Consider the following 27,241-nt stretch of genomic DNA (forward strand, 5'->3'; position numbering starts at 1 on the left):
TTATGTGCATATAGAAAAAACTAATATATATTACATTTTTATTTTGAAATATTAGATCAAATATTTTGTGACCAATTTTTAGAAGGCTTAAAATTTGAAATATTTTTTGTCACTAATTGTGGTTAATCTATTTAAACAACAAGTTAAAATGCCAAAACTAATATTTAATTTCTTCCCTTGATTCTCAAACACCTACTTATAACTCAAAAACTGTGTAAAATTGAAAAAAAATTATAAGAAATACTAATTACAGCGTTACACTCCATAAACAATTTCCGATACAAACCTCCAATATAATTAATTGGAGCCCAACCAACATAACATAATTAAAAAAAAAAAACATACACATAAATTGGAAATTTTTTTATGACTAACTACTAAGATTGGGTTCCAGCCAAATGCAATTATACGGTTCTTTCAAACACTTAAAATCAGGATTATGCATTTTGGTTTTCATGTTGTAGTAAAATGTTGTCGTGCTAGTTTCATTGCGAAGTCGTGGCAAGTATAGTCTGTTACTATAATTCTTACATGATAATTCTCTTGCGATAGAAGTTCTAAAATCTAAAAATAGTGTAAGGTCTCCTAAATCTTCGAGCTGAGTCCAAAACATCTTTGATCTATCCAATTTGTAAATTCGGACATAATCCATGTTAACTGCTCGAAACACGGAGATTAAATCACTGTTGCACTCTAACAAATAGCAATATTCTGAGCAAATCTCAAGCGCCTGATCTATATCGGAATAAATAGGCAACAATTTATCGAGAATTCTCCATGTGTTGTTTTTTGGATTAAAAACACCAAGGTTACCCAATCTACCCAAACAATAGAATTCTCCATCGATAAAAACAGGATTGTTGTCAGCCACAAGGAATGGGCAGTTGTTATGAAATTCCATATGATACCATTCATCTTGTCCGTAGTGCCATGTGATGATTTTCGTAAATTCACCTCTAGGTTGACCGACAAGTGCAAATACCACACAACTCAAAGAGTTTGGCGCACAAGATATTGCGATACCATTATATGAATAAGGATACTCTAATATCGGGAGATGATGAAAATCATTAGTGAACGGATTTAGCAAACAAAGTTGACTGTAACCTTGTAGTGCTAGAATCCACCCGTCTTTGGAGGAGAGCAAGCGGCTTGGCTCATTGGAATTAAGGTTCTTCACATTTAGCGTAAATTGTTTGCCTTTGAAAGGATTGTACATTCTACATGTACCCGATTTTTTTGGGCAATACATAAGCCACACTCGTTCATCTTTGATCGGATTGGATAGGTTCATCCATGACTTGCAAACAGTTCGAAGGCGACCAGAATCCTTAAAAGGTAATTTTTCTGAAATTAACTGCATTATGTGTATAGGTAGGTAATTAACCGATTGCAAAGAAAGAACATATTTCTTGTTTTCATGTTCCTTTACTTGTGGGTGTGAGCTTCTTTTAGAAACCTGTTAGAATATAATAAATTAAGATGGTATTAATTAATTAATTAATTAATTAAGATAAGAATAATAATATCTTATTTACTAACTAAATATGGGCAAAATAATTAAACATACCTTAATACTACACGCATTAGTCTCGGATGAAATACAAAGTTCAGGCTTGAGGATAGATCGCCTATAATTAAAATTATAATTAGTTTGTTTATGTATCATGCAATAAAATTAAAATAACACCAAATTAGAAATAAAGGAAAATAAATTATGCATGCAATATTTAATATATATACCTCATAGGTAGTAACCAATTGAAAGAACCATAATATTGGTCTTGTATTGCCTCTTCAGGTAGTAATTTGAAACTGATGGTTTGATTTTCCAAACATATTTTGTAGAGTCTTTTTCCATCATAGCATGACAACATATGATAAACACAATTCCGGTCCACTCGAACATCATGTGCACAAAATGACTGTCCACCATTACCATGTGAATCGAGAAAAAATGCACAATCACCAATGCTATCGACTCTCACCCAATCAGTTTTTGTTTCTTCGAACTTGAAAATATCAAGATCTATAACAGCTTGTGTCGTTCCATGAAAGCATGTTCTCACAAAAAAAAGATCTCCACATGACGCCACCAAGTTCGCGAGCCGTCCAGCTCCAAAGGAAAAAAAGTGTCCAGGTTTGTCTATGCTTATAGTTTTCACATTAGTAGTTTCAGCACCTGTGGAAAGAGATGCTATGTCGATTATCTCTATACTGTTTAGAAGCACAACATATAATTTTTTTTTGTACTTGAGCATCGTTCTTATACGAGTGACATCTAGATTGACAGGAAACTCAGTCCATTCTTTGTCACCCGGATGGCAAAACAAAAGAAAATTATCTTCTTCGCCAAAAAATATGATGGTGCAGTCAAGAGAAGTTGGTGATGATGTTAAAATGCACATTCCAAGGGATTCAAACAACTCCTCATCAATAGATGGAAGATGAATCTTCTTAAACGAGTAGATGTTCAACAAGAAACAATCATCGATTACATCGCTAACTAAAAATAGCCACTCTTCAAATTGAGCTAAGCACAGTTGCCCCTCCATTTCAGGAATTTTTCTTTCTTCAATGCTTCCATTCAAGGGATTAATCAAGGTCTGAGTTTTTTTATCTGATCCCGATGCTCTAATCAACCAAACTTGATCGTCAAAACCACATGAGACCATATTTACTACCTTCCTGATCAATATAATAATTAAGTTGTTAAGGCAAGAACAAACTAATGACTTGAGACCATTAATTAACAAACTAGTTATATGTTTCGATATATATATATATATATGAGCAAAGCTAGAGTGTGATATCTCTTTTGGTGAGCACAACTCCAAAAGTATATTGAATCGACTTCAAACGTCGAATCCAAACCATTCAAATCCTTGTATTTCATGAGTGATGCATACACATGCAAAATTTTGAAAGTTTCAAGTTTATTTGTTACAAGGTTAAGCGGTCAAAGAAATGATAAAAATTGAATATATAAAAAACTTATAAATTAACTTATAAAATGTTCATTTATTTGACCTCTTGACCTTGTAGCAAATAAACTCGAAACTTTTATAATTTTGCATGTACATGCATCACTCATGAAGTACATGCATGGATTTGAACGGTTTTGATTTGACGTTTGAAGTCCATCTGATATACTTTTTGATATATATATATATATATAGGTTGGCTAAGATCAAAATGGTAGTTCCTAAGCCTTGGTGCTACAAATTCTAAAAAACACTGATTTTGAAAAATTCTAATAAAATAGTAAAAAATTTCCGAAAAATGTAAAATTTGGTCTCCAAGCACATTTCAATATGAAGAATATGTTGATAAGTTCGGATTGACTATTGAACTTTGAAACTAGAGATATGAGCGTAAATTAAAATACCCACTTTAATTTGCAAAGTATGGTAGCCTATGTCTAGAGTAAGGCTACCATGTTTTGCAAATTAAAGTGGACATTTTAATTTGCGCTCATATCTCTAGTTTGAAAGTTCAAATAATTATTCCGAACTTCTCAACATGTTCTTAATATTGAAATGTGCTTGGAGACCAAATTTTATATTTTTTTGGAAATTTTTTACTATTTTTTTAGAATTTTTCAAAATCATTGTTTTTCATTAAATAAAAAAAATTCAGAAAAACACTCATTTTAAAAAATTCTAAAAAAATAGTAAAAAATTTCAATTCGCCTTGGATTTCAAAGATTGATTTTTGATTTGGTGACAGTCAATTTAATTCGCCTTGGATTTCGATCCACTTCTATATATTTCGTATTTATATGTGAAACCAAAATTACCATACTAAATACCTGAGTTTCACTGTATTGAAAGAAATGAATTCCATAATTGTATTTGTTTAAAGTCATATATTTTATAATGATGGTATGATTATGAACCTGCATGTTACTTGGAACATAAAATTAACATACATCTGTTGAAAATTGAATAGGTTGTAGTTAATTTAATATGTATTTGAAGCAAAATTCAATTGTAAATTAGATATTATAAAATTTACCACTAAAAGTGTAAAGAAGTAATGCAACGGAAGAGCGTGAGGCTTCCTCTCTCCTCTTCTTGTTTGCAGGTTGAGAAGATGGTCGAAATTCCACAACAACAGCAAATGTTTTTTCTACGTAGTAGCAGCCCCCTCCTAGACTCTCTTTCTCTCTCTAGTAGTTTATGAAATAAGAGTTAAGATTTGCTTCTTCTTTTTTGCATTTATGAATGCGCATAGCAATTGATGGGTACTCATTCCATTATTCCGTCTTTTAAATAACCTTCAAGCAATTTGCTAAAAATTGCATTTCCAATAATAACAGAGAGAAAATAGAAAGAGCGGAGAGAGTGAATTCTCAAAATAAACATAGTAGTATAATTAGCACAAATAACATTTTTCAGAAATAACAGAGAAAAATTTAGAGCAAACCACCTCTAAATTTCGCACCATATCCATATTCGTGCTGAAAATAGCATACTTCTAATTTATGTATATCCATTTAATAAAATTATATTTATGTTCTTTATCAATAAAATATGTCTAAATTTAGGCTAACTTAAAATCTTTATCAATAAAATTATATTTATGTTCTTTATCAATAAAAATATTCAGAAATAACAGTGAAAAATTTAGAGCAAACCACCTCTAAATTTCGCACACATATTCATATTCGTACTTAAAATAGCATTTTCATATTATAATAGTACCATTCACATCTAATTTATGTATATCCATTTAATAAAATTATTTTTATGTTCTTTATCAATAAAATGTCTAAATTTAGGCTAACTTAAAATCTTCCAATCTTCTTCCATCAAATGAAAGATATATAAAAGTTGCTAATTAATTGTTAAGGGAAAAAATACACGTGTCGGACCTGTAATGTTTTATATTTTTTTTAAATAAAATAGAGATCGGTGAAGATATACAAAAGATATTTCAAAACTCAATTTAGTTAGCACGTGAGGAAATATATTAAATTGTAGAGAGGAGGCTGGATAGCATATAGCTCCGTGTTCATCCACTAGTACAAAAGATGTGATTATACATAGTCTATTAAGCTAATGATATGCGGTTTAACCGTGTCAGCGAGCATTGTGTATGAATAGGTAGGTTTATTGTACACATTTATTGAATAACGTCTATATAGTACTAACATATATACACGGTTAATAAATGTGAACTGTATCATATCTTAATTTTTATAACCATATACGGTTTGTTGTTTTGAACCATGTATGTTTTAATTTTTTTAAATAATATATAATTGGCTAGCACCTATATTTGCTAGCCATTAAACATACAATATTATACATCCATATTTACTAGTCATTATACATACAATTACACATTCATATAAAATTCAAGAAATATTCAACATTCACACATCATGCAAAAATCAATATTCATTTCTTCAACACTTCAACACACATCAAACAATATTCACATTCAACATACACATATACATCAAGGGAATCTCTGAGAGCTACTAATTAAAACAAAACAAAAACCCTAACTTTTCGAGCCTGGAAGAAAATAAAACAAAAAATAAAGAAAATAAAACCTGACATTCTACTCTTGTATACGGTTCCCGTGTCAGGTTCTGATTTCAGCTCAGGTGATCAAGAATTATCATTGGTTTCATCATTCTCTGTCATAATTTACAAAGTAAATTCAAATCATACAACAAATATACATATATAGCCTGCAAGTACATTAAAAACTGCACACAAACATGTTATTTTTTTTTCCTTCGACTTTACATAACAGTCTTCAATAACTTTATATAAATATATATAATCCTTATGCAACAAATTTTGAAATTCCAAAAACTAGTATATGGAAACTAATTTTGAAATTTCAGAATAGGACAACTGTCATACTCTGCAGTATGCTAAATCTGTCTCTGACTGGGACTTCAGTTTAAAAATAGACAGACGATCCAATATTAAATTAGGGTGGATCTGAATCTTATTAATTGAAATAGACAATCCAATGAATCTATAAAATTAGAAAAAAGAGGTTTATTTGGTGAAAAATAAGTAGACAAGTAGTTGACTTTGGAAGGGGAAAAAAAATATGGGAGACTTCATTTTTTATTTTTTATTATTGCCAAATGGTATTAATGTGCTTTCCTCGACATGGTCTGGATTATGTATATGGATGCATAACCGTAAATATACAGAACACACCTCATGACCAATCTCCTATTTTTGGTCTAGAAATTAGTATTCATATACCATATGCATATAAAAGAAAGTAATATATAACTTATTTTGATTACTTAAATAAATGATATCATCTCCAAAAATATTGAAAGAGGCAATCCACTATGCAGTTGCCAGCTGGAATGTCTGAGTTAATTAAGTAGAACATCGTTAATTTCAATTTAGCCCCTTGATTTTTTCATGCTTTTCTTTTCAGTGTGAGTTGTTTCACTTATTGTTAAAAATTTAATAATATTTCTCCCATAGCCATGCATTTTCATTCTGGCAAAAATAAATAAAAATAAACATACCTTAAAGCTGGCCGGTTTTGTCCCCCTTTTCCTTGAAAATATATTTGGAAAATTATTATACAGTAATTTTATTATTATCTATTTGAAAAATCGACTGTCTATATTAATTGTATTTTTCCATTCCGCGTGAGAACTATTTCTAAATTTCTCACCTGATATCTGAAAGAAATTCTTATTTCTAAGTTCAGCATAAATATTGTAGCATCTGGGTTAATTATACATTGGTATGATTATTCAAAGGCAATTCTTATTTGTCATTTATGCAAGTTTTTATTATTTTCTTAATTAATTTTGTTGGATAGTGATAATCTATTTTTGGTCGAGAAAGGGGAGGTAACACATTTGGCTAGAAAAATGTCATAGAATTGTTATACCCAAAGGTCGAGAGTTCGATTCCTCCTCACGAACCTTGGTAGCTACTACCAAGTTTTCAAAAAAAAAAAAAAAGTAATCTATTTTTGGTCTAGTAACAAATGCAATGTTCTCCGTGTGAAAGATAGCATGTTCGAAATCCGAATAGAACAATTCTTTGAGATTTTATTAAATGGTTGGGTGGTAACCTTTGACCTTTACATAAAAAATAAAAATAAATAATAAAAAAGCTGTTGGATAGTCTCTGGCCTAATTACCTTCAATAATATATTTTTTTTAAACTTTCAATAACGCTCTTGATAAAAAAAAAAGATATAAACATAATGTTTTGCGGAGGGAAAAATTTCCTTTTGCGTATGGATAGAATATAATTGAGCTTCATTTTTTTGGCAATGGATTAACTGTTATAAGTTTCACTGTTTATTAAATAATTTGCATTATTAATAACAGTTTGTATTTAACGAAACTTGATAAAACATCAAATAATATATAAGTTACATTTAAATTGGTAGTTATAAAACTATATAATCAAAGTCCAAGGATGTTACATGAAAATGCAATTCACTGAATAAAAAAAACACAACTTGAACACAGATGAAAGCTGGACTGGAAAAAAAAAAATAGTAGGACATTAACTTGACCTGTTCTCATTAATTTATGTACATATATGCAAAAATAAATAAATCGCTCTGAAATCTTTAGGATATAACCTCGTCCTAGTCTCAATTAAGGACAAAGATATTGACAGAACTAGTTTGGTATCATGCAGCGCATGATCAATAGAGAAAATGGAAAAAGTATATGACTGGTGCGCTGCATAAAGCAAATGAGCTCTGTCAATATCTTTTACCTCAATTAAGCTAAATTTAATTGTCTTGAATTCCCTGAGAAGATCTTATATATAAGAATTAACTCACAACTTGAACAATTGCCATCTATATATTGTTCACAGTTCAATCCACAGAGAAAAAAAGGTTCCATTTTTGTACATTCAAGTTCTTGTCACTTCCTGTATGAGATAGTATGGATCCTAATTTAAACACTATCATAGCATGGGTCCTCTGTTTCATCGCCTCCGCTGCCTCGAGCGCCGGTGGGGTCGGTGGCGGTTCCCTTTTCCTCCCGATTCTAACGATAATCGCCGGACTTAGCCTCCAATCGGCCACAGGTTTCTCTACTTTCATGGTGACTGCTGTGACTCTTTCCAAAGTTATATACACTCTGTGCTTCATGGATAAATCTCTGATAAATTACGAAATAACCCTTCTGTCAGAGCCATGCATGTTATTAGGTGTAAGCATAGGTGTTATGTGCAACCTCATGTTTCCTGGGTGGCTTACTACAGCATTATTTGCTGTATTTCTTGCAATTAGCACTGTTAAGACTGTGCAATCTGGGTGCAAGATTTGGAGCAAAGAAACAGAGAAGGAGAGGTCAGTTAGGGAACTTAGGGTTGAGGAGAGAGAAAGTGGAATAGAGGTGCCACTTTTAAAGGACAAGAGAGAGGAAAAGGGAAATGGGGCACCAAATTCAATCCCATGGAAGGATTTGGTGGTACTTGTCATGGTTTGGATGTGTTTTTTTGTGCTACATGCTCTTATTGGAGATGAATATGGCAAGGTTAGTTATATTTTTATTTTCACTTTCACTTTGAATTTAATTTGAGTCTAATTATCACACTGAATTTATATGTATAAAATTATAAATGCTAGCCCAAGATATGACAGGGATATTACTGTTATTGGGTAATTTAAAAAATATTAATAATTGAGCATGGAAATTTGATTTAAAATTCTCTCACAAAATATGAAAGCAAAATTTGATCCCCAAATGCTCAGCTAATATATTTCAAACTTTTCCAGGGAGTGATAAGCATAAAGCCGTGTGGTGTCACCTACTGGTTGATAACTCTCTCTCAAGTCCCCATTGCAATTGGGTTCACTTCATACATTTTGTACACCAAGAGAAAGGAACATGACACGGTATGGTAAATTTTTGTTTATTGATTCGTTATATTTGGTTTTCAACCGAACTGATAAAAAATTTGATTAAATGATTTGGTTTTTCGGTTTAAATTTTCCATTTCCGTTGAATTTTTAAATTACTTTCGTTTTTTTATATTTAATTTGATTTAATCTCTCTTATTTTAATTCGACTGATATATACATATCTTGATACTTATTTCTATGATTATTAAATGTATTTGTGTATATACTGAGTTTTGAACATTTAAATTTTAATTTCTCTTATTTCGGTTCAACCAAACTAATCAAAATTTACTTCGATCTTTTTGTTTAGTTGTTATTCAGTTGACAAGTTTAATTTGATTGGTTTGGTTAAATTTTTGAAAACTGAATAAAATTTTTATTTGACTATTATAATTCAGTTTTAGCTGAACTTACCGTTTAAACACCCATAATAATCTATAGCAAACAATTGTATACCAATCTAATTTTTCTAGATTATATTTTCATCTGGTTTAATTTGAAGTAATTTCTGTATACACCGATCCAATAAATATAAACTGGATTGATTCTATTACAAAATTTCTACGAGAAATTAACTTATTTTCATACAAATTTTCTCACTGTTTTGAGTCATTAAATTATATGACCAGGCAAGTGCAATCAAGCCCAATCTCGAATTGTTGCCGATGTATGCATTTCCTGTCGCGGCAATATTAATGGGTGCACTAAGCGGGTTGTTTGGAATAGGAGGAGGTCTACTTTTGAACCCGGTTTTTCTTCAAATCGGTCTACCTCCGCAGGTACATTAATTTCTTCTTATGTTTGTGCAGTTCAGTACCAAATAATAAATTAAACCTCTCATCTCTCAAAATAACATGTTTAAATCCAGCATATATATATACTGTCGTGAGCCTCGAGAGAAAAAAAAAAAAAAAAAGTTTTAGGCATGGCAGATTATGTTGATCGGTTACAGCTGATTATTTGAAATTTGAAAAAAAATGCATAGTGCCATAGCCTCAATCATTAATTAAATAATAATGCTAATTTAATAGTTTGCTATTTTACTTGTGATTTTTTAGTCAGCAGCTGCCACATCGGCGCTCATGGTTCTCTTCTCAGTGTCCATGTCAACGGTACAATACATAATTTTAGGCACGACAAAGATTGATGAAGCAGCAATCTACGCAATACTGTGCTTTGTTGCATCAGTTGTTGGAATGGTGATAATGGAACGGGCTATAGCAAAATCAGGCAGGGTTTCCCTGGTTGTATTTTTGGTTAGTGCATTAATGGCGCTTAGTACTGTGGTAATTACATTGTTTGGAACAATTGATGCGTGGAAGCAGATTTCTAATGGCGAGTACATGGGATTCAGGCAGCTCTGTTGAAATGTTTTCTTTGTTTGTAGTGTTGTTTACTGAAATTTGTTTTAAGGGAAATTCAGCTATGGATCTTAAGTTTTCACGAGAAGTATTATATCAATTTTATCCTAAAATGAATCAACGGCTGTAGTTGATTCCGACAATATTTTTGTGAAAAATTTGATTCTATAGAAGAATAACTCTTGTTTTAATTGTACAAGTGAAAGACGTGGATCAAATGTAAAAGTAAAGTTAAAAAGGGTTGTTATTGTAAAATTTCTCTTGTGACTGTTGACTAGATAAGTATAATTTGAGGTAAATATATTGACAAAACTAGTTTAGCTTCACACAACGTACGATTAACGGAGATAAAGAAAAAATTATGGAGATAGTTGTATTGTATGAAGTCAAATCAGCTCTATCAATATTTTTATTTTTTTATTTTAGGTGTGACAAACTAGAGATTGGCAAAGGAGCTTGAAAATTTTGATGTGAACATTGATTACTTTAATTTTTTTTTTTGTCTATGTATACGGATATAAACAACTTAACACTGATTTTACTCAATTAGCAAACAATTTCAAGTTGAAATTAAAACTCAAGTAGAATGTGTGTTTTCTGATTGTATACATTGACGCTTTAATCAGCTAAATTGTGCAAAAGAAGTCTTGTTTTTTTCAAATTTAGATGTCTCACTCTCACCTATTGTTCCAAATTAGAAATAACGATTGTTCTGAACATTACACATTTTAATCTTGTTTGAATCTGGATCGTCATCCCTCTAAATCAAATTGTATATATCATCTAGAAGAACATAGATGGTTCTATCCATGGTTGTTAGCACATTTATTTATTAATTAATTAATTAACGGATAAAGACATTGACAGAGTCATTTTTGCTTCATGCAGCTCTGTTTTAGCGCTATTGTCGTGTGCTGCATGAAGCAAAAACTGCTCTGTCAATATTTTATTTAAATTAACCTCAATGAATAATAGGACGCTTTAACGGGCTCAACCCAAGGCCCATAGAATAGAGGCCGGAGACAGTTAATTTAAAATTTTGTTACGGGCTTTTCAGACAAAAGTTCACATTTGGTTGCATCGTCTCCCAACTGAATTTGGACCCTTAAGTAACTCAAATTTTAAATTTGAATCCGAACCGTCCGATCATAATATGAACCCATCCGGTCCGAGGTGGAATGCACCGGACCGCTTTCATAGTCGTGCAAAGCAGATCAGACGGTCCAAATGAAAACTCAAAATTTGAAGTACCTAGCTGAGTGAATTCATCATTTGGTTGCATCGTCTCCCAAGTCCCAACTCCTCTCCTCCCGGGTCCACCACTCGCCTCATCCGAGCAGCCGTCGTCTTTTGAGGTCAAAAACCTTTCAACCTCTTAAGAAGCTATGCTCGCTGCTCAGTAAGAGAAGCGGCTATGACTATGAGTCTCTCTGTGGGGAGAATGAGAACCTCTTGCCTCCGGCCATCTCTTTCTATCAATCGGTGCACACCACTCGCCTCCTCCAACGCTCCCACTCAAGCGTCGCCTCCAAATCCCCATTTCTCCGTACACTACCTCGTCCAATCCTGCGGTTTCTCCACCGACCAGGCAATCAAATCATCCCAGCTTATCTCGCACCTCAATTCCCCTGATAAACCCGATGCAGTGCTCGGTTTCCTGAGAGAGATTGGCGTAAACGAGTCGGATATAAGAACCGCTGTGTTGCGGGATTCTCGGTTACTTTGCTCCCATGTGGAGAAGAACTTGAGACCAAATGTGGCTAAATTACAAGATCTAGGGTTCTCCATTGAATACATCTCAGGTATCATTTCACGCAGCCCTCATCTGTTTCGGTTCAATTTTGTGCGAAAGGTTGACTTCTGGATGGGGGTTCTTGAATCGCCAGAGAATCTTTCTGAGGTACTCAAACTGCGCGACAGTGCGTTTATCTGTAGCAACTTGGAAAAGGTTCTCATGCCCAACTTATATTTCCTGCAGGAGGAATGCGGTTTATCTCCAAAACAAATTGTTCGACTGATGAAGTCGGCACCTAGATTGATCTCATTTAATCCTGATATTTTCAATAAGGTAGTTGAGAGGGCAGAGAAATTAGGCGTTGCTCGTACATCGGGAGCATTTATCTATGCCTTAAGTATGGTTAGTTATCTGAAACAAAGCGCCATTGATGCAAGGTTAGATAACTTGAAAAAAATCGGGCTTTCACAGCAGCAGGCATCGTATTTGATTAGTAAAGAACCGTTGTTGTTGGGGATGCCGGAGGAGGTGATGCGTAGAAAAATGGAGTACCTGATAAATGAAGCAGGTTGTGATAAATTGCATGTGATCCGAAATCCGAATTTGCTCAAGTGCAGCTTGGAAAACCGACTGATGCCACGGAATGTTGTTAGAAAACTTATGATGTCAAAAGGACTTCCTGTGGCAAATCTAAAATTTGCGTCTTTTAATCAACTAAGTGATGAGAAATTTGTGCAAAAGTTTGTTTTGCCGTATGAACATGCGATTCCGGGTCTCCACCGAGCATATGCTGATGCTTCCCCTAAGAAAATTGGGGGTGTTGAATAAATTAAGAGTATCTCAAATTGACTTTCATGCAGGCTGAGATACTGTATTTTAGATTTCACCAGGTTAGATTTTTCGATTCTTTTTTTAATCTGTTTACATTAGTGTCACTTTGTAATGATTAGTAAATTGGTTATCAACCATTAATTTTGTTTAGATTGAGTGCTTAAATTTCATCTACACTACTTATCTCCACTTTATTAATCCTTTTAGATGTTGGCCGACAGCTCTTTAAATTCAGCAAAACCCTAGGAACCCTTGCGAAGGTGAAAGACTGAAAGGGATAGAGGATATATTATATATTTAAAAACAGACGTTTTATGGCATGCACGTGATGTCGTGACTCGTGACATACATTAATTTTGTTTTCAAAAAAATTGTTATAGTAGTTAAACCTTGCAGATTTGAGACAGAAATGAAATAATATTCGATAAGTAAAATAATGATGATTCAAAGTACTTTAAAATATTTTAATGTATCAGGATCTGCTTACGAAACTGATACAGTATTTGTATTCGTATCCACAAAATTCGAATACAGATTCAGATACAGACACATAATATCTGATCGTTTGCACCGCTATGCTCAGGCTCCTTAGGCCTTGTTAGAACAAGCCTTGGCCTCTGAATTGCCTGAAAAGAATCTTCCTGGATTGCAATTCAACAATTGATAGAATTTGGTTCATTCATATGAAAATCAATGGTGAAATTCATCGTTCGGGTCTACATGCGTTACAGCATTTAGTTAATTCAAATGAAATATCAAGGATAAACTTACATGACGAAACAACTTATAATATTATTCTCAGAAATTCACATAATACTTGTTCCTGATGCGAACTGCTTTATAACATCAGCAGCAGAAACAAATGCTGTTCCCTGCTTATAGTATAACAGTAAAGAAATTTAGCATACTCAAAATTTCCATTATATAAGATTCAACAAAATATTATTTGTTGGGTTTATACCTCGAGTGAAATTGAGATCTCCGGAGTCCTCTTTGGAGCAGTACATTTATGGTTCTGTCAACCGGTTTGACATTCATTATGAATCGAGCGGAGGCCTGGATGCATTATGAATGAGACCTAATCAAAGAATTACATCAAATATCAAATAAAAAAAATGATAATAAATATAATAATATGACCGAGTTAAATTAACTTTATTTTATGCCAAATTGTAGAACCATTAATTACCCTAGGATGTGGAAAGTTAGTTGATCTATTGCTAATACTGTTTCCTGTTAAGATTAAGGGTTCATCTAGGTATAACAAGGATGCTTATTACTTTCTAGCTGTACTGCATTGGATTGTTTTTTTTTTTTTTTTTAGAATTATATTAGACTTCATGGGAAAAATCTCAGCTGGTTTTACCAGAATGCTCCATATGTGTGCTTGGTCTACTACTTCAAGTAAGTTTAGGAATAACAATTAAGGTAAGATTCATTATTAATTAAGATGCTATTAGTCCACTACCACCCAATTCTAGTCAGTACCAGTAAGAGTTTTAATTAAGTTATAAATCGGGATTGAAAGAGCTCGTTTAAGTTAGGATAGAGAGAATTTCGGCAAGAGAAGAGTTGGTAATATGAAGATCGTTAATTCTGTTCTAGGAAAGAGAGAAAAGGGAAGGGGAAAATTCTAAATCCGCCCCTGAAAACAACCTACTTCGGATTAACTCATATTCACTTCAGCTTCTTCAAATTTACTTCTTCTTTGATAATTTAAGAGTGAAGTACACTATTTACTCTATTTACGCCACAACAAAACATGCACTATGAAATATTAACCCTAACATGAACGACTTTCACTGACAATTCCACACAGCTTATATCATGTTTTTTAAACTATGCTGCAATTTGACAACCAGAAAAAAAAACAAACAACCAAAAGTTAAATTTCAAACATAAATGAAAGAATCCAACTAGTTATCATAAGAGTTTGGCTAGTATAACATCAGTGTCATTTCAACCTATATAACACTAACTCTAAAATCTATCAAATCGACTTTAAACGGTGAATCCAAACCATTCAAACCGATCTACTTCATTAGTTATGCGTTTACATGCAAAATTTATAACTTTTCGAATTTATTTAGTATTAAGTCAGGCGGTCAAATGTGTGAGTTTTTAAGTTAATTTTAATACATTCATTTTTCAATATTTTTACCGCTTGATTTGATACTAAAATAACTCGAAAATATAAAAAAAATTGTATGTAAACGCATCACTCATAATGTAAATCGGTTTGAACGGTTTGAATTAGTCGTTCGAAGTCGATTTGATAGGTTTTAGAGTTGATGTTATATAGGCTAAAATGACACTAATGTTATATTAGCCAAACTCATTTGAGAATGGTACTTGAACCGGAGCTACCAGAATTAATAACAAATCATTCTGAAACACAGTGTGAAACTGTGAATTAATTCCATCGAAAATTTTATTTCAAAGCAAGTTATTATAGTCAATTAAAATGTGAGGTGATTCATTGAACTGAGACACTGATGAGTAAATAATAATATATTTTTTTTCTTTTCGTTGTCTGTTTATGCTTGATTGCTGGACAAAAAAGTGAAAATAAGTATTTACAAAAATATTCATAGTTTCATACCTAAAATTCCAATCCACTTTTTTTTGTTTATGTTTGGTGCTTTAAACTAGTAACTTCAAGTAGTAGAAAGTGGAAACAAGTGTGAAGTGTATGCAATTAGAAATTCAGATATAGCCAGATAAAATTTTCTAATCTGAAGATGCATTTTAGCATTTTTTTATTTTTTTTAACAAAGAAGCACTATAGAGGCTAAAGTCATGTCCGGTTCTCGTACGAATACTCGTATGTAGTGTTTGTGTGCAACACAAGAAAAGGTTTGTGTCCTTGTGTGTGGCTGACAGTAACTCGCATCACTTTTAACGCTTCCATCTCGCCACAGATAACTATGATTGCCCAAGAGAGAGCACGAGAACGAGTGCGTATCCTCTGGGATATCTCAACTTTTGCGTGACAGACGTGTCCGGTGCCTATTCGGGGGTGATGTAGGGGTCAGTATTATGTGTGCTTTGAGATTCGTGCAGAACGTATTTAAACGGTTGGGATTTTCCATGAAGTCACGCAAAGTTTGAGATATCTCAGAGGATACAAATTCGAGAGGGCACTCCCTCTCCACCTTTCTCAGAAGCGCGACATCCCGAGTCCATTTCCTCTGAGGTAACATAATACTTCTGTTTAGATGCGGACTGTTCGATCAATATTCAAGGCTTCAGGCCAACCAGTTCCGAGGTGGAATGCATTAAAATTCGTGCGGATTCTGATCGGACGGTCATTGATCTAAATAGAAACATTCTGTTACCTCAGGGAAATTCCGATATCCCAACCCTTCCCTTCTCTCTCTCTTTAACCCATTCGTGTTTGCTCCGTCGCGATCTGGATCCCTCCAGTACTTGCCTCGAGAGATGTTTTGATCGGACGGGACGGGTTTATTTATTCGCTAGAGCCTCTCTCTCTCTCTCTCTCTCACTCTCTCTCTATCTGACGATGTCGGGTCCGGATGCAATGCAAGAGGCGATGGAGGCCCGCTTTAGTAATCTGTCGCTTATTGGGCGTGGCTCCTTTGGTGAAGTCTACAAAGGGTGAGCAATGCACAATAGATTGCTCCTCGAAATGGAAATCGGGATTGATTGATACCTGGGGTTTATTTAAGATTATGGCTTGTTAATTGAATTACTTAGCTAGGTTTAAGCCCTCATTGGAGGTCCTTTGACCTCAGGTTGTTTAATTCGAGGTGGTTTTACATATTTCTACTGAATTATTAGCGGCAGTGTGATATGCTATAGAATTTTGCATTTAGTTTGTAAAATTAGGAGTGAAATTTGTTATATGACAATGCAATTAGTTTGTTTTACATACATGTGGCTTAATGTAGGTTTGACAAGGAACTGAACAAGGATGTAGCAATTAAAGTTATTGACCTAGAAGAAGCGTAAGTCTCTGCTCTTAAACTATAATTCAATGCAATGGTTAATAGGCTGAAGTGTTTAAACTATCGGTGATTTGATGTTGTTGAAAATATAAAAAATTAAACAATTGTTTCAACTGGTTCTATCCATAAGCATCTCTGGATTTGTTATTTAACACTCTTCCTTTTCTTTCCTCTCTTTTTTTGCATGTAGTGAGGATGATGTTGAAGACATTCAAAAGGTACCCAACCCCCCTCTCCAAAATTTGAGAACAAATGGTTAAATTTACTCCATAAATTTTTGGGATTTGCAATATAGTCCTTGTGGAATTTGTAGCATCGCAGTGTGGTTAACAACCTGTTGTAAGGATTATGCTATAATTTGTTCTACTTCCTGGACCAATAATAAAACTGAATGTTAGGGTATTACTGGTTTTACTTTTTTAGCTCATATATATTACAGGAATTCTAAATTGGTTTTTGATAATTATGTCAGTTTGTTTTTAAAATTCTTCTTTTTTCCGACAAACCCTTATTTGAAATACGCAAATTTCAAATAAGATTTTAATATATGTTGAAAATAAAATAGTTGAAATGAATTGTATGTAAAATTTATAAAAATGATTCTCAGGGATTTCAGGTATTCTATGGTTCATTCTGCAAAAATTGCCAATTATTTTCTTGGTCATTGAGATTCATGGATAATTCAGATTAATATTTAAAGAGATATCTTAACCATAATGATTAAAAAAAACAAACTAAAATCTCATCTTTTTAGTTCAAGCAAGAAAGACTTATGGGAACTCTTCAAGCCGGCGAAATTAGTATATAGAAAAAAAATACTATCTATTGTATTATTACTAAGTGTGCCCAGAATTGATGCTTTCTTGTTATACTGTTAAATTTAAATGTAGGAAATATCAGTACTATCACAGTGTCGATCTCCATATATAACAGACTATTACGGCTCGTATCTTCACCAAACAAAACTATGGATAGTAATGGAGTACATGGCTGGTGGGTCCGTTGCAGATCTCGTAAGTTTTCCTCCGATTAAAACGCATTTTAATTAGTCTGTAGTACAATCTTTTAGCACATAATACTGGCACAGTGATTCGGATACAGGCATGTAGGTCTGAGAGTTCAAATTCTAGCGCCTTTTAGGCAGTATTTTGTATTATCCGCTTCAATTTAATGGTGATTTAGCTTTATAACTAATATTTGACACAAATAAACAAAACCATATTTTGAATTCAGAACTTAATATCTGAAACCAATGGATCAAGCATTAACTCTTTCAAATTATTCATTTTTTTAGTTTGTACAATACATCAAGATGTTGAAAAATTGTTAAAAAATGAACAAGCTAAAATAATTATTTTCTAATAAATCTCTTGATCTTCTACAAAATGATCCCGAAAATGGAAATTTTTAAACATATACACTTGGCTTGTCAGGTAGATTAAGATCAATGTTTCAAATTTATCATTGAAGCCGATCTGATGATGTTCTAGGTTAAGCTCACGAACTTTGTAGTGAGTTTAAGCTCATGCTAGCTTCGATCTATAAAATTATTTTCTTTTTTTTTACTTTTTGTTTTTACATTTTATTTTTTGCTGTAGCTTCAATCAGGACCTCCTCTAGATGAAATGTCAATTTCATGTATCTTGAAGGATTTGTTGCATGCCGTTGAATATCTCCACTCAGAAGGAAAAATTCACCGAGATATAAAAGGTTTCTGATATTTAAATTTTAGTTTACTTTTGAGCTAAGAGAAGTATGAAGAAATAAGAGCAGAGGTCAAATGCCTTGTCTTTCATGCCTTAATTGTTCCTTGTATCCTTATCTCCATTTTCGAAGTCCAAACAGTCAACTTGAATTACTCAACAGAGCTTCATATTAAAATGTGCTTGGAGACCAAATTTTATATTTTTTGGAAATATTTTACTATTTTTTTTTATAGGTACAAAATCACTGTTTTAACATGAGACATGAGGCACGGCTGTTCAAATAATATATTCAATTCAAAAGATCCACAAAAAGCTTAAAATTAAGTATGCAATGGACCATAATACCATGAAAGTGTATTTAATAGAATATTGGTCCATCACGTGTGCTGGTGCAACAGAAGTTCAGTTCCTTAAAGCGCATTTCCTGTTTAATTGTTTTTTTTTTCGTTTATATACCTGATAATCTAATATATAGCATTTTTGCAACCTTTTGTTTTCAGCTGCAAACATATTACTCACGGAAAATGGAGATGTTAAGGTTAGTTCATAGTTGCTTTGTATCTAGCAAAAATTGCTCTTGGAAATATGTTATTATTTGCTAGAATCTGGCATGGTGTTATGTGTTGTAGGTTGCAGATTTTGGCGTTTCCGCTCAACTCACCAAAACTATGTCTCGCAGAAAGGTATTGAATTCTCTTTATTATTGTTATTTCAAGCAAAAGAATATATTGTTAGTCTAACTCGAAATATGTCAAGCAAAAGAGTATATTACGTTGAACATATTGTGTGCATAATTTCGTCGATACCTATCACTGACAGTACTGCCCCTGTTATGTATACAGTAGCCTGCCTGAGTTTGTAATTTTATGCAACGTGTCGTGTATTACTAGCAAGGAAACATTCATAGCTTGTCTTTGGTTTCTCAGTGTGTTCTTTATAAATAATCTTTGTGATATGATAAGTTGCATTATAGTTGTTGAGAATTTCGTGTTGAATTTGTGTTCATTTCAGACATTTGTTGGGACTCCGTTTTGGATGGCTCCTGAGGTTATTCAAAACTCCGAAGGATACAATGAGAAGGTACGTATACACAAAAAGAAATCTGTTGAAGATCAATCCTAAAAGCAACTTATATTTTTTTTTACTCTTGCTTTACAATAATATATCTGTTGATGTTATATGTAGGCAGATATATGGTCTCTAGGTATAACTGCTATTGAAATGGCAAAAGGGGAGCCTCCTCTGGCCGACATCCATCCAATGAGGGTTCTATTCATGATACCAAGAGAAAATCCTCCACAGGTTTGCACAAGCAAGTCCTTAGTTATATTTATGTGTGATGCTTATACATCATTTTGTTTTCATGTTTCAAATAGTTAATTATGAAGGTCTTAACTCATTAATTCATCCTTATATGTTAACAGCTCGATGAACATTTCTCGAAACCTCTCAAAGAATTTGTTTCTTTGTGCTTGAAGAAGGCCCCAGCTGAGGTGAAACTAAGTTATTTCAACACTTTCTTTTTGTACAATATACCAATCTCAGAGTTTTGCTGTGATTTATACTATGTTGTATGCCTGGATTCTGATATATACATGATTGCTGAGTTGTGATACCTTTTGCTTATAATTTGATGAGAATGATTTCACTGCAAATAAAATATATATTCTCGGACTTCTTAGTATTTAACTGTTTTTTTTTTTGCTAAAGAGGCCTAATGCTAAGGACCTTCTCAAACACCGTTTTATTAAAAGTGCGCGAAAGAGTTCCAGGCTAATGGAAAGAATAAGGTTCCCTCTCTCTCTCTCTGTTTTTTTTTTTTTTTTTTTTTTTTAAATCTCAGCAGAGACTGCCAAGATAAGGTTACCTCTCTCACACACTGAATATTCTTGTTAACTTCATTGAAGATGGGACAAATTGAATTTTTGACAAATTTCACCAGTACTCACATGTATATAGTTGCGATACATCTGGTGTTCTTGTCTAACATTTGAACACCAACTTAACCTATACAACAAATGTTAGCACAGCAACCACAATAGAAAACTAAATTGATTTTGACCAACGGAAACTGGCTGATATTTGACTTACTACTACCAGACTGGAACTATAATTCTGAGATGAGTGAGGCTATGGTACTTTGCAAAGCGCACATCGATCTGCACTATGAATCCGTATTTTCGTTTTCAAAGCCCAAAAGTAGATCCAAACCGCTCAGCATGAGATCAAATTTTACATTTTTTAGAACTTCTTTTACTATGTTTTTAAAATAAGTAGAAAATCACCTAATTTAAAAATTCTGGACCATCCAAAGTAGTGATTTTCAACCTATCTAAAAAGGTAGTAAAAAAAAGCTAAAAAATGTGAAATATGGCATTCAACCACATTTTCATATGGGGATCATGTTGAGCGGTTCATATTTGACTATTTGAACTTGAAAACAGAGATATGAATCCATAGTACAGTCTGATCCGTGCTTCAAAGTACCATAGCCTCACTCTTTTGAGATTACAACTGTTGCTTGTAATTCAATTCTGTTGCTTCTATTTTCCTAATTTGTCATTTTTTTTTATATGTCAGAGAACGGCCTAAGTTTCCAGTGAAAGAAGACGTGGAAGGCACCTTACCCCGTCAAGATGTAGTCTCCGGCACGGGCACAGTTAAGGTTGTCACAGACCCAAGAGATGAAGCTCCTATAGCCAGGTACCTACTTTTATTTCTAATATAACCTCACCTTCTGTAGTAAGAGTTGGTTGTAGTAAGCTTAGACTTGGCTGTGTTTCATATCAGTTTATTTAAATTCAAAGTTACTGGAAAACAAGATTCACTTTGCGAAATAATCAGTCCTCTAGACATGTTAAGTCGTGAAGCTACTTTTAAGGCATATAATATAACAACTTCTATATATTAACTGGAATATTTTGCTGGATAACTTAAAACTAATGAAATCAAAGTGAGTTTTACTGACAAAATATTCCCAGTATATAGTTCTCTTCCTTATTGTAGCTGATGGATTTTAACTTATTGGACAAATTAACTCTAGCATGATTTGTATTTTAAGTTGTTAATAAATTTAGTTACCTAATTGGTTAAGTTCTCCCGGTAAACATTTTCTTGGCTTGACATAACCTTAAATTTGTATTTTAAGTTGTATTCCACAAATGATTGTATTGAAGTACTAACTTGAAATAGTCGATCAAATATTATTTCTATTATTTCTATTATTTCATTGCAGTGCACGAAACATCCCCAGGGACTCTACATGGAAGCAAAATGTGGAGGGCACAGGGACTGTGAGAAGCACTCCGTCAAAACCACCTCAATCGTCAGCACTGAGAGATAGGAAACCAGACCTTCCCTACATGTCTACTACTCCCAAAGGACAAGTGAACGCTATTTTCTCACGCCAAGGAGCTCAAGTTGGTCCCGATGATGCCGGATCTGACAGCTCTTTAGAAGATGTATGTGCTTCTAACTTCCATTTTTTTTAGTTGGATGTATGATTGCAAAACAAGAAATATAAAAAGGGCACTTCAGAGAAAATAGGAGAATTGAAGTATAGTGAATATTTTCCATGTTTAATATTGGTCGTGAACATCTTGATATGGTTTGAATAATTTCGAACAAGGATTTTTACTAGCTGGTGTTTGTAGGGGATATCTGATTGGTCTATGGCTGTAAGTTGGTAATCAGCTTAAGTGGCCATATTATGAGTGAGGTTGCGGGTACTATGCATAGTGCATATTGGTTCGTACTATGGATCAATATCTCTATTTTCAAAGTCCAAACAAATGATATGAACCATTCAACATGTTTTCCATATGAAAATGTACTTGTAGATCAAATTTTACATTCTTTATAATTTTTTTATATAGGTAAAAAATCACTTGATCTAAAGATTATAGACCATTCAAAAGGGATTTTCTACATATTTAAAAAAATTTCTAAAAAATATAAAATTTAGTATGCAAGTACATTTTCATATGAAAATCATGTTGAAAGGTTCAGATCAACTATTTAGACTTTGAAAATGAAAATATTAATCCGTAGTACGGACCAATCTGCGCTATGGATAGTACCATAGCTTCACTCCCATATTATTGTTGACAATAGGAAAATTATATTGTTCTACTACTCTCCCCCATGTGTTCCAGTACATGATGTTAGTAGGTGCAGTAGAATACCGAAATATGACATTGTTGGCATGTTAAACCATAATCTTAGGCTTTAGGAACTTTCTATATATTTTCTTGCTTTATGTCTTTTCTGCTTCTGTATTGACAGGACGAGTTGGCAAGTGGGACAGGTACAGTTGTACTACGCACTCCAAGAGAGATCCTTAATGCCGCTTCAAACAATCAAACCAATAAGGTAACATGAGTGAGCACTTGTTATTACTGGTGCCTCGGTGAGCACTTGTTTTTAGAGTAGCAACCACAATTAAGCTCCAATTAGGCCTGAAAAAGAAAAGAAACAAGACCGTATGTCTTTGTAACAAAAAAAGAAAAAAGAAATGGTATGATATAAGACCTGATCTAGCTTGTTTTTTTCTTTATTAGCCTGTTGGCAGGTTCTCCTCTAGTGATGACTCAAGTAGTGGTACGTTGGTCATTCGTTCACCGAGCGATTCGGAGTCTCCTAGAGCTCCTAGATCAAGACTTGGAATGCAAGAAAAGGCGTCATCTGCCTTGCCACGTGAAGACAGTGCTACCAATCTTGCTGAGGTATTCATATATATGTTCTCATGTAAAAAGGTTTCTCTGAGATTGACTGTTTTGACTGGTCAATACCAGGTACTGTTCACTGAGACGATACCTATAACCTTATATTCTGTAAACTTTTATAGAAGTTATTTTGAGTGGCCACGTTTTTAAGGCTGATGATTTCATTTGAGCACCCAAAAGGTGCCAATAATTGAGCATTGATGTTAAAATATACCGGTTTAAAGTTAAACCACCATTGACCATTGTCAACTTGTATCGTTACAAGAAGAGACTGAAAAGGACTATCAAAGTCAAGTAATCAGGTCTTGTTATATCTATGGAACGACTTCATTAGCTGCACTGCAAAAGCACATACTTTTTGTTACCAACTAACAATCCATGTATATGTTAAGCAATATCTGATACAATATAATGTTTTATACATGATTTTCAGGCAAGAGCAGCTTTATTAAGAAAAGGTAATGCTCGAGAAAGGCCAGTCATGGCCCGGCACGACAGAGAATCCAACGACTCTAAATTATCTGAAAAAATAAACAGCCGTGAATCCTCCAGGTATCGAATTTTGGCTCATCTTTTCTCTATTTCGATGGAAAACTCAAATATTCCTCCATTGTAATATCTTGCCGCTGCCAATACCTTATTTATTGGTCAGCTTGTGCTTTATGAAGGATGTAATCATGTGACAATATTAAGTAATAGACAGGATATGAATACTGCATACATTTTGTATTTTCTGTCACTTACAATATTGCTTTTTTCCCTCTCCTAAGAGAACCTACAGAAGCACGTGGCAGTAAATCGCGTCCCTCAAGTGATGCGCAGCTGGCTGCTCGGGCTTCGGCTGTTTCAAATTCTTCGGCTTTATCTCTGTTACTCCTTCCTTCACTGAAAGATGTACGATCTTGGGTTTTATCTTGCTAATATATTATTCACCAGTAGACCTGTCTAAATTTTATCTCTCTTAGGCCATGGAAGAAAAATCAGAGGGTCCCACTGCAAATGCTGTAGTCGAGTCTTTGATGGATCTTGAGCATCAGCTACCAGGCTCTTGCGAAAAATTCGTTCTTAAGTTGCTTGAACACCTTGGAAGGTCATAATTGCATATTTTATTTATTGTTGTTTTTGAGTAATCATTTTGGATACTGCACCTGTACTTCAGTGATTAATTTCACAAGTTTTCAAGATCATCAAAGTGTTAAAAAATGACAAGGATGAGGCATGAGGAAATTGCCCGCGACTTTTGTCAGTTATTTAATTAAAATGACTTTCAGCAATAGTACAATTAATTTTTTTTAGCATCATAAATATTAAGAATGCTAGTTAACAGAAATATTATGGTTAATTTTGTTCCCAGTCGTTCGTCGAAGTGCAAATTTATTGTTCTTTTGATTTTATTTTATTTAAGGAAACATACATGGTAAGGTAATTTGTCAAATTTGCCGAAATGTATTTCAGTTCATCTCACTGATTTAATAATTGTTGTTGATGAGCACATAATATCAAGATTACTGTCACAATTCGACGAGGAATAAGTCTCAATATGAAAAATGTTTAGTGCTATTTGGATCTCAAGTCTTGTATATAATTTGCAAATCCGGTGAGTTAGTATTTTGTTATTTTTGCTATCATGTTAGCTAGTTGTGACTGATTTTTTTTTTTTTTTAATTCTCTCTTGTGCAACAGCTCAAAGGAACCGGCCTTGAGTGCGCTACAGGAAACTGCTGCTAGCTTTGTATCGAAAAAAATTGAGATTTCTGCTAAAGAAGCATACACTGATAAAAAACCTGCAATTGGGCAGCCGCTTGATACAGCTAGTTTAAGCCCTCTCTCTAGATTCCTTCTGACAAGGTGGGCACGTATTATATATCTGATTTTTTATTTTTTTTTATTCTCCTTTTTGCAAACTACTGACTCCATGTCATGCAAGAAGCATCTATTGCTTGTTTTTGCAAATTGTAGCCAAATAATTTTTTGTATTGGCAAATGTCACTCCAGTTTTATAAATGAGGATTAAGTACAGTGTAAGAGCATAACTGGAAAATTTAGATTGGGGGCTGAAATGTAAAATGCATAATACGAATGTGGCCACAACGACAAAATGAAATTATAACCACTAGACCACAAGTACACATTTAACATTTTATGAGGGGACTGAACTATATAATTTAAAAAAAAAATCAATATACATGATTAAAATATTTAAAATCATTGGAGTGGTTAAGCAACCCCGGCTTGACTTATGATCCGCCCTTGGTTCAGTGAAAAAAATTTCCTTAAAGAAATTTTAGTGATGAAATTGACCCTCGAGTTTCATTTTGAGCTTGAAAGCAAAAAAAAAAGGTTCTGGTGGTTGGTTAGTATTGACTGTTTTAAGGTATGGCATCACATCAAAACAATGGTTGGATTAAATTACTAGGTTGTGAACACAGTATAAAAAGAATTTGGATTGCCCAAAGTAAACTCAAATTTTGAGTTTGAATCTGGACTGTCTGATCGGAATCTGCACAATATTAGAGGATTCTGTGATTTTTTTACTTGGATCAGATTGATCCGTGTTATGATCAGACAATCCGAATCCAAACTCAAATTTTGAGTTTCTTGAGCGGATCTGAACCCGCATAAAAATGGGTATGGTTTTGATTTTTTTTTTTTTCCTTTTGGAGAATAATTTGTTACTTTTTGGTTGCAGGTGGCAGAGCCAAGTTTCCCAAGACCTTAGCTCAGTTTAGAGAGTATGAAGAAATGAAGTAATTGTTATTTTCATATTTGTTGTATCGAATGTATAATAAATTTTGAGTGTATATAAACTAAACAGTTTTTTACCTTATCGGCTTATCTAGTCATATTGTTTATCGAGTTTACCAAGCTAAGTTTAGATCTGTGTTATTAAAAAAAAAAAAGTTTCCCAAGTGGATGCTTGTCAGTACCCCGTTTTTCATGAAATTTAAGAATATATTTTGATCTCAAAGTGGACATGTATGCTTGGAGATTGCACTCACATGGTTTTCGTCTGAAACTGATTTAAAAGAGAGTATCAGCTGCATAGTTGGCTTTCTATGGAATATTGTAATTTTGACTCTTTTGGGGTCAGTTTTGTAAATACTCTCATCAATAAAATCCTTTGGCAGCCTCTGCCAATTTCTCAAAAAAGAAACTGATTAAAAAGATGATGTAACAGTAGCATTTTGCGTTAAGCTTTACAATTTATATTTCAGAAATACAAAATGTGGATTTATATTAAGAATTGAATTATTGATTTAATTCAGGTGTGAGGTGTTTGAATCAATGGTTCAGTCCACTCTTTATCACACCTTTACATGAATGGTGACATTGAAAATTTGTAGTAGGGATCGTCAGACTATTGATTCCGTCACTCATTTGGAAATGAATTTTCAAAATCACGACCCCTATTTCCTTCTTCCTTGCAAAATTCGGTCCTTGAGGGTGATCGAACCATTGGTTCCTTCACCCTCTTTGGACCAAATAATAGTTCGAATGTTTTGGATTTTAAATATTTGACAAGAAAATTTTCAGTTTTATAAGCATACATTCAGCAGCAATTCAGTACTTGCATTTTTATGTTGAAACATAATTCTTACAAGTACGAGACTAACAAAAAAGATTGAACAAATGTGTTAGGATCGTGTTCATGGTTAATAATTTTAGATATAGTGCTATAATATATATATATATATATATATATATATATATATTTTTCAAAATCTGAATATCAGTAAAAAGTTAAACAAAAGGTAGGTAGTCCTGTATTGGTAAAATGTGGTTGATATAAATTAGTTCACGAGGTACTCATGCATAGCATTTGGGATAATAAAGATTCATTCATTGGGATATTATCATTGCGCATTATTAGGTCAACCAGAGTTGGTGGTTCCGATAAAATATAATGTACTGGATTTTAAAAACTCAACATCTGAATTTAAAGGCAGAGTTTTAAAGCCGAAATTAGAGAGAACGGTAGAAGCTAATGGAGTACAATTTTATTTTATTAAATGTCAATAAAATATAGGTGCTTTTAAAA

The 27,241-nt window shown here is 33.3% G+C and overlaps 4 protein-coding genes across 4 annotated transcripts; 3 read left to right on the plus strand and 1 right to left on the minus strand.

Annotated features, from left to right (window-relative positions):
• Positions 1 to 370: 370 nt before the first annotated feature.
• On the minus strand, positions 371 to 2,675 carry LOC144575217 (uncharacterized). The gene is made up of 3 exons (XM_078325328.1): positions 1,744 to 2,675; positions 1,571 to 1,631; positions 371 to 1,459 (listed from the first exon to the last, which is right to left on the minus strand). The coding sequence occupies exons 1-3, from the start codon at positions 2,673 to 2,675 to the stop codon at positions 371 to 373; spliced, it is 2,082 nt and encodes a 693-aa protein (XP_078181454.1).
• A 5,237-nt stretch (positions 2,676 to 7,912) lies between these two features.
• LOC144575083 (sulfite exporter TauE/SafE family protein 5-like) lies at positions 7,913 to 10,263 on the plus strand. Its single transcript, XM_078325204.1, has 4 exons — positions 7,913 to 8,509; positions 8,752 to 8,871; positions 9,507 to 9,656; positions 9,936 to 10,263. The coding sequence occupies exons 1-4, from the start codon at positions 7,913 to 7,915 to the stop codon at positions 10,242 to 10,244; spliced, it is 1,176 nt and encodes a 391-aa protein (XP_078181330.1). The 3' UTR covers positions 10,245 to 10,263.
• Positions 10,264 to 11,564: 1,301 nt separating this feature from the next.
• On the plus strand, positions 11,565 to 13,256 carry LOC144575092 (transcription termination factor MTERF15, mitochondrial-like). The gene is made up of 2 exons (XM_078325212.1): positions 11,565 to 12,863; positions 13,012 to 13,256. Exon 1 carries the CDS (start codon positions 11,653 to 11,655, stop codon positions 12,799 to 12,801), a length of 1,149 nt encoding a protein of 382 aa, XP_078181338.1. The 5' UTR covers positions 11,565 to 11,652; the 3' UTR covers positions 12,802 to 12,863; positions 13,012 to 13,256.
• A 2,947-nt stretch (positions 13,257 to 16,203) lies between these two features.
• On the plus strand, positions 16,204 to 26,170 carry LOC144575091 (serine/threonine-protein kinase sid1-like). The gene is made up of 20 exons (XM_078325211.1): positions 16,204 to 16,422; positions 16,716 to 16,772; positions 16,963 to 16,990; positions 17,663 to 17,785; positions 18,371 to 18,482; positions 18,979 to 19,016; positions 19,108 to 19,161; positions 19,490 to 19,558; positions 19,664 to 19,780; positions 19,903 to 19,971; positions 20,189 to 20,268; positions 21,059 to 21,181; positions 21,714 to 21,939; positions 22,763 to 22,849; positions 23,038 to 23,202; positions 23,636 to 23,754; positions 23,973 to 24,096; positions 24,168 to 24,292; positions 24,886 to 25,050; positions 25,892 to 26,170. Exons 1-20 carry the CDS (start codon positions 16,328 to 16,330, stop codon positions 25,929 to 25,931), a joined length of 2,016 nt encoding a protein of 671 aa, XP_078181337.1. The 5' UTR covers positions 16,204 to 16,327; the 3' UTR covers positions 25,932 to 26,170.
• Positions 26,171 to 27,241: the final 1,071 nt, after the last annotated feature.

Source organism: Carex rostrata, chromosome 23 (assembly GCF_964058835.1).
Source record: "Carex rostrata chromosome 23, lpCarRost1.2, whole genome shotgun sequence".
Taxonomy (NCBI): Eukaryota; Viridiplantae; Streptophyta; class Magnoliopsida; order Poales; family Cyperaceae; genus Carex; species Carex rostrata.

Bases quoted from the DNA above. Each gene is read 5' to 3' on its own strand.
- LOC144575217 (XM_078325328.1), bottom strand. From the start codon at position 2,675: ATGGTCTCATGTGGTTTTGACGATCAAGTTTGGTTGATTAGAGCATCG. The intron at 1,632-1,743 runs GTATATATATTA...TTTTAATTATAG, and splicing joins AATTGGTTACTACCTATGAG to GCGATCTATCCTCAAGCCTG. The intron at 1,460-1,570 runs GTATGTTTAATT...ATATTCTAACAG, and splicing joins CTAATGCGTGTAGTATTAAG to GTTTCTAAAAGAAGCTCACA.
- LOC144575083 (XM_078325204.1), top strand. From the start codon at position 7,913: ATGGATCCTAATTTAAACACTATCATAGCATGGGTCCTCTGTTTCATC. The intron at 8,510-8,751 runs GTTAGTTATATT...AAACTTTTCCAG, and splicing joins TTGGAGATGAATATGGCAAG to GGAGTGATAAGCATAAAGCC. The intron at 8,872-9,506 runs GTATGGTAAATT...TTATATGACCAG, and splicing joins AGAGAAAGGAACATGACACG to GCAAGTGCAATCAAGCCCAA.
- LOC144575092 (XM_078325212.1), top strand. From the start codon at position 11,653: ATGACTATGAGTCTCTCTGTGGGGAGAATGAGAACCTCTTGCCTCCGG.
- LOC144575091 (XM_078325211.1), top strand. From the start codon at position 16,328: ATGTCGGGTCCGGATGCAATGCAAGAGGCGATGGAGGCCCGCTTTAGT. The intron at 24,293-24,885 runs GTCATAATTGCA...CTTGTGCAACAG, and splicing joins TTGCTTGAACACCTTGGAAG to CTCAAAGGAACCGGCCTTGA. The intron at 25,051-25,891 runs GTGGGCACGTAT...TTTTGGTTGCAG, and splicing joins TCTAGATTCCTTCTGACAAG to GTGGCAGAGCCAAGTTTCCC.